We start from the raw sequence: 16,501 nt of genomic DNA, 5'->3' as shown, positions 1-16,501 counted from the left end.
ACACTGACAACTTAGCCAGATCTCTAAAAGAGATAGTATGAGTGTGTGTGTTGAGGTTCATTCACATTTAAAATTTCTGAGTGTTAGATTTTGAATTGTAAGATTCTGGGCTAATTCAGGTTGGATGGGGCCTGAGAAGGTCACCTAGTCTACTTTTCCTGCTCAAAGATGGGTCAACCATGATGTCAGACCAGGTTGGTCATGGCTTATCCAGTAATGTCTTGTAAATTTCCAAGGATGGAGATGGCATAAGCTCTCCAGGTAATATGTTCCTCTGCTAGGCTACCTTGAGAGTAAAAAGGTTTCTCTTTATATCCAGCCTGAATGCCTTGTTTGAAGCTTTGTCTTTTGTCCTCTCAGTGTGCACCACTGTAAAGAGCCTTGCTCCAACTTCTTGAAAACCCCTGTGTTGGTACTAGGAGGCTGCTATGAGGTCCCCCGGAAGCTGTTTCTTCTGCAGGCTAAGTCCCACTTCCTCAATCTCTCCTCATTCTTCCCGCCTGTCCAGGCCCCTTCTCTGAAATTCTGAAGGCAGTGCAATGGCTGTTCCCCCCACCTTAGTGTCTGCAAACCTGACAATACAACTTTGTCACCTTCTTGGTGTTGATAAAGATGCTAAATGCAACAAGTCCCAGGAGAGACTCCTCCCATTACTGCAGTACTCCTCCCATTACTGTCCTCCCGGCAAAGCTCAAGTATGACCAGTTAACCCCTATCCATTGAGCCCAACCATCCAGTTGTCTGCCAATGCTGGACCACAATATTCCAGCTTTGATACAAGATTATTATGGGTGACCAGGTCATAAACCTTGCTGAAGTCAAGATTCCGCTGGTCTCCCCATCTACACAGATCTATCCAATTTGTCACAAAAGGCAACCAGCTTCATCAAGCACAAATAACCCTTGGCAAATCCATACCTGTTGTTCCAAATTATTGTCTTCTCTGTGTGCCTAGAAATATGTTCCAAGTGGCCTCATTCTATAATTTTCACAGGGACCAAAGTGAGGCTGTGTTTGTGGAAGATGAGACCTGTCGTTAGGCGCTTTGGCTCATTTGTTGTATTCAGCAGGCACATGTCCTCAAGGGAAGAGGTTCCATGCTGCTTCTGTCTTCCCTATACTCTTGTATATTTGAGATTCCATAAAGCTCTATAGTATCTTATGTATGTTTTCTAAATCATATTTGTGGGAGCAATAGAAAATATTTTGACACTTTTATATCTAATGGCTCCCTCTTTCTCCAACCATAGAAAGATATACCATGCTTTACTTAGCCTCTTAAGGTATTCTTACTGTTTCTTTTTGAACGGATCAATTTTTTTCTTGCTCCTGATCATATGATCATATCAGCAACACAGAAAGGTAATGTAAAGTAAGATCAGTAGAAACTAGGAGATGCTAAGAAATTTTAGAAGGACTTCAGTGTTGATCTATAGGACAATACAATACCTTATTAAACCCTTCACCAAAATACAAATAAGTCAAAGATGAAAATGTAAACTTTCTTCTTGTCTCTCATGGCTCAGTGAAGGTATCTGGACATTGTTTCTGATAGGTGAGCGAGAGTCTCACTTATTAAGAAGCTAGGACCAAAATCAGACACGTGGAGATGTGGACAGCATACATCTATATTCACAAACTCCAAAGGCATAGCCTCCTTTCTTGTCCCAACCTACTCTAGCCACAGTACTTTCCCTTACGTGGTGTAAGTCAAAGAAACACAGGCATTTTAGAGGAGCAGACTAACATCCTGGTGTGTAGAGGAAAGTGAACCAAAAAACTCTTGTTAGGAAGGGGAGAAACTGCTAGGGAGAACCCTTTGTCTCATAAAGGCTGAGATATTGAGAGTAGAAGGCAAAATCTATGGCAAACATCTCCCAGTGCATCATCAGAAAACTTCCTCAGATGGAGATCTGTGCTCTCTAAAACTGCATTGAGTTTCACTAGGGCACCAAAACTATCTGCTTTAATGTCAGGGTAGAAACTAAAGGTCTTTTCAAAGTCACACTTTTATGTTGCAAACCGAACCCACTGCTTGCTTGTGATGACACCTTCTCACACTCAAGTCTTTCTTCTCTGCCTCAACAACTCTTCCTGTGGCTTTGTCACCGACTGCAGTGATGATGGAGCGCTCAGCCAGGCCCAACTCTCCGAGGCATGTGCCGCTCACACCACACCCGAAGAGCTCGTTTTCCAGCACCTTTCCACCCCTCACCAGCTCCCACCTGAAGCTATACAAGCTAGCAGTCACACATTGGGACAAGCCGATCCCTCAACAGAAACCCGAGGTAGCGGGCCTAGCGCTGGCCCCCCAGGCAGGGCCGAGGCCTGAGGTGACGGGCGGGGCAGCGGCCGCGGCCCCTCAGCGCGGGCTGCGCGCCACCACGGTGCGACCGCCAGGCGGCAGCACGGCGCCGCCCGGCAAGGGCCCTGACGGGCGCCGCCCCTGCCCGCCCACCGACAACACAGCCACCGCCGTCGCCGCCTCGGGCGGAAGCGAGGGTGAGCGGCGGCCGGTGCGGTGCGGGACGGCGCCGCGCTGCGCCGCGAGGAGCGGGCATGGCGGACGGGGCACGCGGGCTCCGCGGCGGCAGCCCGGTCTCCAGCCCGGTGCTGGGCGGGCAGGGCCGTGCCGCGGCGGCGGCGGGGAACAGCCCGCCGGGCCACGGCTTCCGCAGGGTGACCCTCACCAAACCAACCTTTTGCCACTACTGCACCGACTTCATCTGGGGGCTGGCCGGCTACCAGTGTGAGGGTAAGGGGATGAAGCGGGGCGTGGGGCGGCCGAGCAGCAGCGGGGAGCAGGGGTCGGGCCAGGCACCGCGCCGAGCTGTGCCGAGCTGTGCCATGCTGCGCCGCCGGGCCGGGTGTCGGGCGTGTGGGTCCTGTCGGGAACGACTGCTGCGTCCTGGGCCAGATGCGGCGGTGGGAAGCTAAAAGTGTCTAAAAATATTACCAAGAAAAATTGTAATAGTAAAAATTGTAATCAGAATAGCGAGAAAAATATTCTAATCATTAATTTTATAATAATATAAATAAGACGTACTAAAAATTCTAACAATAGGGGTAGTTCCATTCTGCCAATAATAACAGTCTAACGACAACAATAATACTAAAAGTTGTAATGACAATAAATTATAAAAATAAAAAAACTATACAAATAACACTAAACTTCTAGTATTAATAACTTATAATAACAATAAGCTATGATAGCAATAACAGGTCTAATGCTAATAATAATAATAGATTGTAGTACTAATAAATGCTAAGTATAGTAATAGCTTTGGTAACAATTATAACAGTTTCCACAATGGTAATAGTCTAATCCTGTGTGGTGACATGGGTGACAATCCAGCACCACAGCTGCCCATCTCGGAATGGACCCAGTGTGAACTACCTGACCATGCTGTGTAGGTATTGGTAGGTGCCTGCCAGGGTGGTCAGTGGCATGCAGCAGAGCTATTCCATGGGTGGTCTTATCTGCTGAAATTCATGATGGCATGGAGCACTTGGAGTTTTTTGAACCTCTATTTGTGCAGATGTCAGGGGGAAAAGGAGGAATTGTGTGGTCTTCATGATGGCCCCCGTGGCAGCTGAGGTGAAATTATGCCTTGTTCTTCTGTAGTGAAGCCAAATGATGTTGCGGGGAAAAGAGAGGTTTTCCTCGTCCTCCTTTGTTAAAAAAAAACAGTCCAACACCTTGATGGCTGCTTGAGTGTACACATCCCAGCTGTGTTGGGTTGCATCTCCAAGACCATGTCTGGGAACAAAGTGGCTTGTACGAGAGCTTCATTGTTCAGGTGGTTTCAAACAAGGCCGTGGGTGTAGAGTGGGTACTGTGTAATTCTTGAAATAGAACCTGCCTTTTGTCACTGTAGTGAGCGAAGAGCAGAGAGAATTAAGTTGGGTGGAAGTCATGTTCCTGTGTGGTGCAAAAGTAGTTTAATATTTGCTTAAAACTTTGCTGAGGGATGCGTCTGTTCTGTTTGCATAGCAGAAAGTCAGTGACTAACAGCAAAAAAAACCACCCAGACTTGAGTGAAATTTTTTTAAGCTGCTAAAATACACAAAGCCAATCTTTTGTTACATCAGTAACTTCGAAATGCAAATTATTGAAGTCACAAAAGTGGTAGTTCTGTTACTCGAAGAGCTGTAACTTGAATTTAGTGTCTTTTCCTCCCTTGAAAACTGCACTAACAGTTTGTAGTCTGGGATTGTTTTTCCCCTTTGACTTTTGAGGCTGAATTCTGGGTGGCATTTACACCACTTTCTAAGGACTGTGTGCTAATGAGGCCCTTCCAAGCTGCGCTGTTCCATCTTTTAAACTTAAATCTGAAACCTCAACCCAAACAAGTTATGTGTTAGGGGTAATGAGAAATACCCAGTCTTCATTCTCCTCTGAAGATAGAGTAGACTTGCCAGTGAAATTGCAGCTGAGCTGATGTTGTCATTGTTTGGACTCCTTTTGATAAACTGCCTACAGGCTTGAAAATGAAGCTGTTCCAAATCTTGAGTTCAGGTGTTGAGTCTGCTGATGTTATTTGAGTTGATGTTGTCGGAGCTGGTCTTGATCAAAATGGGAAGTTTCCAAACTTTGAAAGGAACTAAGCATATTGATGATAAGACTCCACCTGTTAAAGAAAGGAGAGGGAAAAGAAAAAAAAAAAATCAAATCTCCTGCCTGTCATTATTTGAAGTAGTTGAATGGTCTAAGTGATCTAGGTGTGACTTTTAATTGTGATCATGCTTTTTGACCCTTAGAAAATGGCATCTTCTCTGTGTGTGGTCTATGGAGCTTTTCAGTAAACTTATTGGCTACTCAGCAGGCTGGCATATCCCCGTGTGGCTTACATAGTTATGTAGCAAAAATACAAGAAAGTGTAATGAGTTCTTAATGCATTTCTGGCAGTGCAAACCAAGATAAGTGGTCATTCCCTTTTATTCTTGTGGGCTCTGAAAACTGCATGGAAGATATGCTGTTACGCTCTCCATACAAGGCACAAAGTGTCCTGGATGTAATCTCTCTTTTAAAGTAAGATACTTCTTTCATTTCCAGTTCGGGGCCAGTACTACTCTTGCCAGCACTTAGTACAGGACAGAAAGTACTTCTAGGGTAGATTGGCAAGGTATTTTGTAAGTGAAATTTTACAGGGAAGGCCTTAGTCCTCTTAAATGGAATTACTTGTCCGGTTGGGTCTGAAGGATGTCACTGTATAAAGCTTTGGTGCATGTTTATTGTAATCTCAGTCAACCAAGCTTGCAGCTACAGTATATTTCCCTCCTCCTCACAAATTTGTTTTTCATAAGCCCTTTGTAAATTACTATTTTTCTTGCCACTTGACTCTTTGTAGCTGTCACTTCCTTTGGTGTGTATGTGAAAGAATAGATGATGTTTGGATTGTAACATGAACAATTACTCTCATATATAGCCCTTGCTTTCTAAAGCCTGGTCATTGAGTTTGACTGGTTTAAATTTCCTTAGGCTTGACAAGAAAGAGGCAATATAAATGACTGGCTTTCTGTACATGTATGTAGGCATCTTAACAATGAGAAGTATTAAATATGTGAAATCTGTATAAGAATAAAGACAATTGAGTGGTTGTTAGCACACATTAAGAAAACAGCAGATATTTTAATTTGGAGGTTAGCCACCAATTAATACATTTCCTTTCACAGTGCCTTTTCTTTTTACATAAGAGACTTTTAAAAAATAGGAAGAATTGCGAATCAGTACATTTTGAGGGCTACACATATTTCCATATTTTTGGGGGATGGAGGGGTTTGTTTGGTTTTTAGATTTGTATTCTAGTCAGAACCTCCAAACTTATTCCTAGATGCAGAAATTCTTGTTTTTCCTAGACTGGTGTAGATGTTGGCTGACAACACTGATAACATTTCCAGAATAAAATGTAAATGGAGTTATGTGTATGCCATAAAATGACTGACTTAGGAAGACAGCCATAAAGCTGCTGTGATTCATATAGGCATGTCCCAGACATGGGCAAGCTGTATTGTGCCTCCTTGTTGTTCTAAGAAAACCTGGAGTTGTTCAGACAACATCTCCTCAGTAGCCTGGCAGTGCATGTTCTGGACATGTTTTGAATGGAATCTACTCCATTTAAAGACTGCTTTACGTAATTGGAGTCAGATAGGGAAGGTGTGTTTAGTTTAAAGCTGAGAGTTATGCCATCAGGGAATTTGTATCTGTAGGGATATGGAAATTGTAGCAGGGAATAAAGAGACAAGGAGCAATCCTCTTGAACTCTGATCCTCTCTAGCTAGTTCTGTTGTTGAGACAGGCAGCTGAAACATCGCTGACCCTGCTGGTTTCATTCAGTTCAGTTTTGAAGGAAGTAAATAATGTATGAGATTCCCCAGAAAGTCTTAATGCTTACATTTCAAAAGAGAAACATTTTTTTTCATTCTTCTGACAAGCATGGCTTGTTTTGGTGCAATTTGAACTGAGGAAAAAGAGAAGCTCCAAGAAAGTAAAACTGTGGTAAAATCTTGCTTCTATCCCACAATTAGTTTGAATTTTCAAGACTTGCTGGTTTGATGTTTGATGTTGAGATGCAATGTGAGTTTATGGTTGAGATGTTGTTGAGTGGATATGACTTTGTTGCACTTAAAACATGGATTCAGACTATGACTCAGAATCCGTGTTGGGAACAAACACAAAAACTGTCAAAAAATAAAGAAAAACCACCAAAAACCACTCCCGAAAAGAAATTGTGATACAGAAACTTAGCTCAGTCTGGTGAAGCTGAAACACAGATTGGGAGAAATAGTTGGAGTATTCACTGACACTCTAAAAGATGCAACTTACTGATGTAGATTTGAAGGATAATTCATTTTGTATTGAAAAGAATTTACACTTTTTCTCATCTTCATCTGACAGTACTTTGGAGGAAAACATTGCTACCATCATCCATGATGCAGAGGAAGGGACAGAGAGATTTCTGAGAAGGCACGCAGCTTTTGTAGCTGGAAGGTTTATCTTGTGTTGATAATGTTAAATTTAAGTCCAGAAACTCAATTAGGTAGTAAATAACTTACTGCAGAAAGTGCTAAAGCCAGTAATCCAATAGCAGGCTGTGCACAGCACTTTCATGTATCATCTGTGTTACTGGTTCACTCAGACTCAGTGATAAATGACAAAAGTGATAAAGGTAACCATCAATCCATCATGGTGTGGAGTAGCTGTGGCTGGTGCTCTGTAAGTTTCCTTTCTAAATGGTCTCTCATATTGTTTAGGCTTAATATGTTCAGGTGTTCTTCAGCCATTTTCTATGCTAGAACCCTCTGGTTCTTTCACATCTTGCACAAAATTTTTCAGTCTGTTAAGTTTCCCACAGACTACAATTCTTAACAGCACTGTGCTAAGAGTGTAGAAAGCCTTGTATTATTTTTTTATAGTTGTGTGGGAGATAAATGTCTGACTACTTACTTATTTCTGATAAACAATGGACATTGAGCTCTACAGCTTTCCCCATAGAAGATTTTCAAAGCAGTGTACTGAGCCATTTAGTAGCATCTGCTTTAAAACTTGGGTAGTGTTTCAATCAGAAGTGACCTCAGCACATCACGGGTGGAGAAACACTTGCCTGTTCCTAGTTTTGTGTGATGTTTGCATGAACTAGCTGTGTGTTTCCCCTTGGTTCAAGTTTGGTTTCTTTTTGGGAACATCACGTTTTCCTAACATCACATTTCTCTAGATAGGGTTTTTTTGCCTTCATTATAGATGTAGAAGTTTATTATTAAAATGGGATGTTGTGTATATTACTCAGCAATGCACATCTCTATGTGTGATTGCTCTATCCTCCTTGAGTTTTTGTTGTCAACAATTTCTTTTACTAGTGGTGATGCTATTATTTTGGTGTTTTCCTGATAATGTTTGATAGTATCCTGGGGTTTTCCATGTGAAATCGTTTTGTATTGCCAATGGATTTATATCAAGGACTGATCATGAGATAGGGTCTTTTGTTTACAGTGCCATAGAGGATGATATGCAAGGTTTTTACTTTTAGTTCTCCTCTTGGCCTTTCATAACGATTGCTGTTGTTGATTTCTTCTGCTTGCCTCCCTTCCAAATTCCAAGTCCAGTGATGAGGAATTTTGCCACATTGTTTACAAAGGATTCCCTCTGAGCAGTGTCCCAGTTGCTTCTCTTGTTTTCTCCTCTGATTACATGCTCTTTTTAACTTGTCCTTATGTTGCTTTTGTGCTTAATATCACATACAGGCCTAGTTCTCTTCCTGATTTTGGAGCTCTTCTTTCAGGTCACAATTTTGACTTGTCTTTGAATCAGGCTGTCCCCATATGACCTTTGCACTTTTTTGTTTCTTTGTTTTGCTATGTCACTGGTTTCTCACAGAGTTGTTTCTAACACATGGTTTCATCAACTCAAACTGTCATCCTTCTGGACTGCTTGTTCGTCCTTTAGGTGCATCCTGAGCTGGCTCAGGAAAATCCCTTTGGCAAAACTGCTTTAGCAACACCTGTTGAAAACAGTCATGTATTTAACTTGGTTCAGCTCCAGGCAGGAAAGAACAGTATGTAAGTATAGCATAAAGGCTTTCCTAAAGGCTAAAATAATATGTGCTGATCACCTTCTGTTTTTTCCCCAACCTTTTTGTTGAGTAGCACCTTCCAGTTTTGAGAGAAGCACATTAGGAAACACTCTGAAGCAAAGAGTAAAATCTAACATTTGTGTATCACAATGTGATAAGGAACTCAGTGGAAGTGTACTTCTTTTTTTTCTAAATATGCCACCATAGTATTCTTCCTTTTAAACTATAGTGTTGCCTACTGTTGTGGAAGTTTGTTATTCACTAGAGTACAGTCAACCCCTAGTTTCACTTCCTGTTTTTATTTAAATATTTTTATTCACTTGGATCTGGAGGAGTGTGGTTGTGTGTCCATGTGCATGTGTATATTCATACATCTATATTCACATATATTTGTGCATGTGAAGAACATATGTATGTAAATGTTTGTTACTTTTTCCCAGTTTGAAATTAAATATGAATGAAATATGGTTAGGATTATTAATGCTATATCCTGATTTCGCTTACCTTCTTGGTTTCTTTTTAAATACCACCAGTATGATACAAATGTAATGCCACTTACTATATAAAAATAACATTATGATCTAAAGCAACTAATAGTGAAGATAAAAATTACTGTATTTGACCACAATTCAATCTGTCTCTGGAGACTTTATGTACAGAAGACATGCTAGAGATATTCTGAATGTTCTGCTAAGCAGCTAGAAGAAACTGAATTATTTGAACTTCAGGTATTACAACAGGAGTAATGCATTGTTCTGCAGGGTTGTATTAGATTACAGTGGCTAGGAAACAAATTCAGTCTGAGAATATGTAGCAAAAAAAAAAATCTCTGTTCCTTATTGCATTTTTTTTCTCCTTGGCAGAATGTGTCACATTTTAATGCCCTGGTTTCTTATGATGTAATTCAGGAAATGAGTCTGTCCTTTTTTTCTGCAATACAGTGTGTGGAGATAAGAACTGGTACACCTTGTTAACCATTGAGCATAGGAGTACTCTAGTAAGTAGTTCCTTCAGTGTTTCAAATGAAAAAATATTTCATCTGTGCTAAAATCATTGCATGGCTGGGGGCTTCAAAAGAGGGCAGAAGAATACAAGGAAATTTCTAAGATTGCTCTAAGCATGAAGAGGACATGAAGGAAGGATCTGAACATAAAGTGAAAAGGCTAGTCCTGTTTGAGACTGGATAAGTTTTCCTTCAGAATCTAGATAGGATGCCAGAGTGAGTATAAATTACTGCACATACAAATTTGTACCAATACACATACAAATACCGATTAGGAATAACAATCCTGGAATGTATCTGCTGTAGAAAGAAGCCCTTAGACTTGAAAGCTGAGTAACATGGCCTAGGAAAAACTGCTTTTTCATGTTAAATTGGTTTTCAAAACAGTGCTGATATGGAGGACTGGAAAAGCTGATTTCAGACTTTTTGAATATTCACAAATATTCGTGTGTATCCTTAATACTTGATTGTTACATAAATTAAGTGCTAAAGGAACATGCCCTACCAATTTGATTGATTTAAAAACCTTCACCAAACAAGAAGAAACCAAAATAACCAAAACCTTGAGATCATTTAGTCCCTTTTTAGGAACCATTCATGGTTTCTTAGGGGTAGACTTTTGATTTTATTGCTTTGTGAACGTAGCTATTGCACCTTTGAAGTCCTGGTGTACTCATAAATGGTGTGTATAACCACTGCAGATTTCTGTTCTCCAGACAGACGTAAGCGCTCAAGTTCTATGAATTATATGATATTACTGATGTGAAAGAGACTGTTCCTTATAGTCAAGATAAGCATAGTACTGAATCTCATCAACGACTCAAGGCAAGATGGTGGATTGAAATGCTCAGTCTTTCTTAACAGTAATCTTTTAAAAGTTCACATTAAAATTTAAAATGGTGATTAAACGTAAAAGTAGTAAAAGGAATTAGCATCTTCATTTTGATAGCTTTTCTGGAATTAGTGCCTTGTGAATGCTTTGTTTTCCTCTTGATTCATCACAGCATGAATCATTTATCTTTAGTTCCATGACCATGTCAATACCCTTGTAGCAACCACGTTGAAGAAAATACTGAGTGTACTTACCCATTTGGCACAGAATCCTGTTTCTTCACTTTTTGGCTTTTTTTTTTTTTTTTTTTTTTTTTGCCCCCTCTTCTTTCCAGCTCTGTTTTTCACTCAAGTTCTGCTGTTTTGTACACTCTTGTCTGTGGTGCAGCTTGGAAGTAAAGCCCTGTAGGAATGAAAGGTAGAGGTTGCCAAGGCAACTGGCATGTTTTTATGGATTTTTGTTTTATTATTTTGCTTCACTTATTTTGTGTTGTGGTGCTGGGAAGTATTGAGATGCCCTAGGTAAACTGATGAGGAGCACTAATGTTGAGGTTGCAGTATATTAATGATTTGGCCTACATTTCATTTGTACTCAGCATTTCTTTTAAATTCATAACTGTACTATAGATATAGATGGGTGCTTTTACTGTTGTCTCTTCAGGATTTTTAATTACTTTTATATGTTCTGTGTTTAATTTCTAGGAGTCAAGGTGGAAAGAAATTCACCTCCTAGGGGTTACAGCCCTCTTCGTTATTGGTTGCATCAGTTTATGTAAAATGCTGCCTTTTTCTCCATCCGTGGCCCATTCAAAGGCCTAGGGATGTTTTGGAGGGAATTTTTTTGTTTGTCCTCTGCTAGAGCACCGACAAACTCATTGAGGTTCTGTGTGCATGTGATGTCCCGTCACTGTCCTTGGAAGTATTTATAAGAGAGGGGTAGATGTTATACTTAGGGAAATGGTCTAGTGGTTGATAGAGCTGGGACAAAGGCTGGACTCAATGACCTTAGAGGTCTCTTCCAGCCAAAACAACTCTATGATGCATGTGTGGTGTGCATTATGTGCCCCTGGTGATATGCCCCTTAGGTGCAGGACTACATTACAGCTGAATCAGTGTTGAGATTGTCTCCAAATCTTTGAGTATTGTGAGAGATTCCAGGCAACTGTGTGAACATCACAGTTTTCTGCCAAAATGCTATCATGGCTTATGAAGTCCTGTTGTGCTTTAAATTCTGCTGTGACGTGCCCTGTTTGTTGAAGTGAAACTTAAATTATTATTTTTAAAGCTAAAAATGTACTGCTGTTATTTCTCTTTTATAAGAGCAGAAGGCATTTTGGCTTGAATATGTCTAAAACTGCAGAAATGTTAACTGGGCTGATTTTTGTCTGTGTTGAACAACATCTGTGTTGTTCACCTGGGTTTTGAGAAACTAGTTATTGAAGTATGACATGGACATTGTGGTGTGAAGTTATATATGCTGCACAGGGCAACCAGTGATAGCATTGCAGGAGGTCATGTATGTAAAGGTTTTACATAATTTGCCTAAGAGTGATAAAGTTTAATTATGAGGATGTTGGCAGTAAATGTCAAATTGGTTTAGAGGTTTTTCTATAAAATTGTGGGCTGGATCAGGCTGCCTTGTGGATTTTTTTGTGTTACTCAGTTCTGAATATGGTAAGCTGTAGCTCTTTGTTTTGACCAGTAGCTCTGCGTCATCTGGAGAGTGCTGATAAACAATTGTCAAAGTTTGTCTTTGTAAAGCATCACCATGAAAGCGGTGAATTGAAAAAGCTGTTGCAGATAGCAGCTGCCGGGAGTTGAGTACCACATCTTCAGTGTTCTTGCAACTGGTATTCATGTCCCTGGTAGGTTCATGTAGATAGTTCTGTGGTCTGACTGGGGCTTTCTTGTCACTCTCCCTATTTTTATCCATTGCACGTTTCTCAGCCCCTGCTGTTATATTTCGCTTCCAGATGCTGCAGAACTGTCATCTCCTTTAGCCACTGCTTTTTATCAACTGACTGTGTGTCAGTTGATTGTACAGACAATCTGCAGCAACACAAAAGAGGCTGCAGCTTAAGACAGAGCCAGGTGAAAGACTGATGCTTAAGTAGTCTTCAAGGGGCTTGTCTGTAGTGTTGTATGATACTTGATTTTTCTTTTTACCTTGACATCTTGCTGAAGTTTGAGTTGGATGGCATTGAAAGACTTCTACCTTTGAGAATGTTAGATGCTATAGTCTTTCACAGCAGGTGCAGTGACAGTGATCAGAGGTTTTTCTGTTAGACTTCAAGCTGACTTGACTCTTTCTAGTCTGAAAGACTGGGCAAAAAGCCAGAAGTGTACTAAATGATCTGGTATCTGGTTTGTATGGGCAAACTTTACCCTGTAGCCTATGCAAAAGTGCTACTGGAGCGCTGGGGTTTTTTGCCTTCGGAGTGAAATATTTCTGTGGTTCAGAGACAATTTCTTTTCATAGTCCCCATTTTCAGCATCACTGAGTACCACTGCTAAACCCCTAAGATTTTTTTATTCCTTCCCGCTGGAAGGAGAGTCAGAGCCATCTCAGTGGTCTGTGACTGTTGGATCGGTGTGACTTCCCAATAGCGTGTTACCATTCTAGAACCACGCAGTGGAAAGATGAATTCAGAGGACAGAAAGAAAAAACTCTGTTCATTCTGGCTCTCTGTGCAACTCCACATTGTGAGCTCAGTGCTTCTTCCTCTGAAGGATCTTCTTTGGAGGACTGCCAAGACGTGAGTTGCTGAGCTGTCTCCTAATGTTGTAGCCCCCTTGAAGATTTCTGGTTTTCCATCTGTGCCTTGTTCCAGGGCACTGTGCTACCTTTGGCTTAATCCTTATGAAAAGAGAAGGTGTTGGTGCTTTCTGGCTGTAAATGTGAGTTTGGCACTAGCGTTATTATGTTTGTCTGATGAAGAAAAAGCCCTTAATGTCAGGGACTTGTTCTGTACTAAAATCACACACCTTTGAAATTCTATGCAGAACTTACCTTTCTCATAGAATTTCATATAATAGAATGACAGAATATTTTGGGTTGGAAAGGACTTTTAAAGATGATCTAGTTCAGCTACCCTCTGCAATGAACAGCGACATCTTCATCTAGAGCAGGTTGCTCAGAGTCCTATCCAGCCTAACCGTGAATCTTTCCAGGGATGGAGCATCTACCACCTCTTTAAGCAACCTGCTCCAGTGTCTTTCCATCATCATCATCAAAAACTATTTCCTTATATCCAGTCTAATTCTGCCCTCCCAGGATACTATCAAACATTATCAGGAAAACACCAAAATAATAGCATCACCACTAGTAAAAGAAATTGTTGACAACAAAAACTCAAGGAGGATAGAGCAATCACACATAGAGATGTGCATTGCTGAGTAATATACACAACATCCCATTTTAATAATAAACTTCTACATCTATAATGAAGGCAAAAAAACCCTATCTAGAGAAATGTGATGTTAGGAAAACGTGATGTTCCCAAAAAGAAACCAAACTTGAACCAAGGGGAAACACACAGCTAGTTCATGCAAACATCACATTTTTACTTTACTTTAAAACCATTACCACTTGTCCTGCCATGACAGACTCTGCTAAAAAGTTTGTCCCCATCTTTGTTATAATCCCCTTTTGAAAGCTCACAGTAAAGTTGCCCTGGAACCTTCTGTTGTCTGAGCTGAACAGCCCCAACTCTATCAGCCTTTCCTCACTATAGAGGTGCTCCATACCTCTGACCATTTTTATGATGTGCTGTGGACCAACATGTCCATGTCTTTCCTGTGCTGAGGACCCCAGAGCTGGAGGCAGTGTTGCAGGTGGGGTCTCATTATAGTGGAGGGGCAGAAGCACCTCCCTGAATGTGCTGGCCACCCTTCTTTTGATGCAGCCTGGGATTATTTTGGCTTTCTGGACTGTAAGCACACATTGTTGGCTCATATCCAGCTTTTCATGTACCAGTACCCCCAAGTCTTTCTCCGCAGGACTGCTCTCAATCCCTTCATTCCCCAGCCTGTACCAATGCCAGGAATTGACTTAACCCATGGTTAGGGCGCTTGGCCTTGTTGAACCTCTTGAGCCTACATGGGCCCACTTCTCAAGCTTGTCCAGGTCTCTCTGGATGGCATCCCATCCCTCTAGCAAATCAAGTGCATCACTGAACTTGTCATCTACAAACTTGTTGAGAGTGCACTCAATCCCACTATGTCACAGATGAGGATACTAAACAGTATAGATCCTAATACGGACCGCTGAGGGATGCCATTCGTCACTGATGGCATCACTCATCATGGACCTTTATCCAGACATTGTACTGTTGACCACTATTCTATAGATGCGAACATCCAGCTGGTAAATGTCATTGAAGTATTATTCAGCCAAACCATATCGTAATTGGTCATGCTGTGTAGCATGCTGCTGGAGTACAGCATGTAAAGTGGAGAGGAAGGAGCTCTCCTCTTTGCATAGGTGGAGCTGGTGGGCTATCTAGGTTTTCTGGTGGCTGTGGTATGACTTTAAAAAGCCTTTTGACCAGATGGAGATGGCTACTTTTATTACTCTGATATAGCTTGCTTATGCATTTATTTTCTCCGTGGAGTGCAAAGCCCTGGTGGAACTGAGCACACAACCTACGTGCTGTTGTCATTTCTCCAAGCCTTTGTCATTTCTGTAGGTCTCCCAGCTTTGCTGCTTATCAGGATTTAGGAAACCTGCTCTGGATGAAGTAAGGAGGATAGAGAGGGTGCTTTTCTCACGAGTGAAATTCTGTTAGTTCATCCATCAGTACTAGGACTTCTGTACCAGGGAAGATGAAGAAGCAAGATAAGAGTTCGCCATTAGACTTCAGAATATTTACAGCCTTACTCATGAGAGAGTGAGAGGTCCTTAGAGTACCCTAGGAGCTTTGTAAGGATGCCACCATCTAAGCAAACCTGCTATAACTAATTGATGCTTTTATCATTGAACTCATTTGACTGTTTTTCAGGATCTTGTCTTGTTTTCACTTGACTTATTGCAATGTTATTTTGTAACAGCATATTTGAAATAGGGGTTCAGATGTGCTGCCTTGAAATTGCAGAGCTCAGATGTTAAACATTTATTTTGGGTATCTATACCTGTAAGTAGAGCTTGTTCTCATGTAGACAGTTCTGGAAATAAAAAGTACAACATAGTCCACACTGTAGGGGAAACTGCATTTTTATCAGACAAGGTATATGCTGGTGTCTTCATTTAAAGCAGAGGCAGGTATGGCTGGTTAGTTGGCAAGAGCAGAGAGTCTCAGAGGGAGAAAGGGCCCAGCAAGTGTAAGTCATCTACAAGGATGCTCAGCAAATATTTGGAAAACCTTAACAGCTTTCTCATTTTCTCATTTCTTCTGAAATTTTAGAGGAAGAGTGATCTGTAAAAACAAGAAAAGGCCCAAGGCTTTGTACTGCAGTGAAAGAGGGTGGTGTTTTTAATGCCTGACTTATTAAAGCTTTCACAGGTTTTTGCATTCCTGTCTTTCCCTTGTTCTAAAAGTTCTGGGAAGACTAAAGCTTCTAGTGACAGCTTTCCTGGTGATATGTAGCAAGTGTTGCACAACAGACATCTAAACTTGAACTAGGTTATGTTTTTGTCTTGAGAAAGCACATCAATATTGCATACGGGTCTTTGCATGTTTCTGCACAATTGGGAAATGAACTGGCGAGGTCTGTGTACTGCATCCAGCATTCCTTTCAGCAAATAGTTACAGTATTCAGACTGGCCTGTGGTCATGATCCTAAACAAAAAAAAGCTAAATATGTCTGTGCTGGCAAGCTGCTACAATGGAAAAGGAGCTCGAAGCTGTGTAACAAATCTACAAGTTAAGTCCAAGAAATACCCAGAGAAAAGAGCGTAGCTTTTGAGTTACTCATGAAAATAACATCTCCATCAGCTTGAATGGCCCTGAATGCATAAACAGTCTGATAAGTGTGATTTATATAATAATTTAAAAACATTATGTTTGAGAGTTGTTTTTTTTTAAATAAATCTTAATGTATCTGTTCAGTGAATGCAAAGGCAGTCCCGCTGAACCAAATAGCCTGCCTGCAGGACCAA

The 16,501-nt window shown here is 41.0% G+C and overlaps 1 protein-coding gene across 1 annotated transcript in view; it reads left to right on the top strand.

Annotated features, from left to right (window-relative positions):
- Positions 1-2,559: 2,559 nt before the first annotated feature.
- The window catches only part of DGKQ (diacylglycerol kinase theta), a 92,405-nt gene continuing 78,463 nt past the window's right edge, over positions 2,560-16,501 (top strand). The window contains exon 1 of the mRNA XM_062018808.1: positions 2,560-2,755. Within this exon, the coding sequence (XP_061874792.1) occupies positions 2,560-2,755 (196 nt within the window). The remainder of the gene's footprint in view (positions 2,756-16,501) is intronic.

This window comes from Colius striatus, chromosome Z, assembly GCF_028858725.1.
Source record: "Colius striatus isolate bColStr4 chromosome Z, bColStr4.1.hap1, whole genome shotgun sequence".
Taxonomy (NCBI): Eukaryota; Metazoa; Chordata; class Aves; order Coliiformes; family Coliidae; genus Colius; species Colius striatus.
The sequence above is the reverse complement of the archived record's forward strand: the minus strand, read 5'-3'. Positions and strand labels throughout refer to the sequence as shown.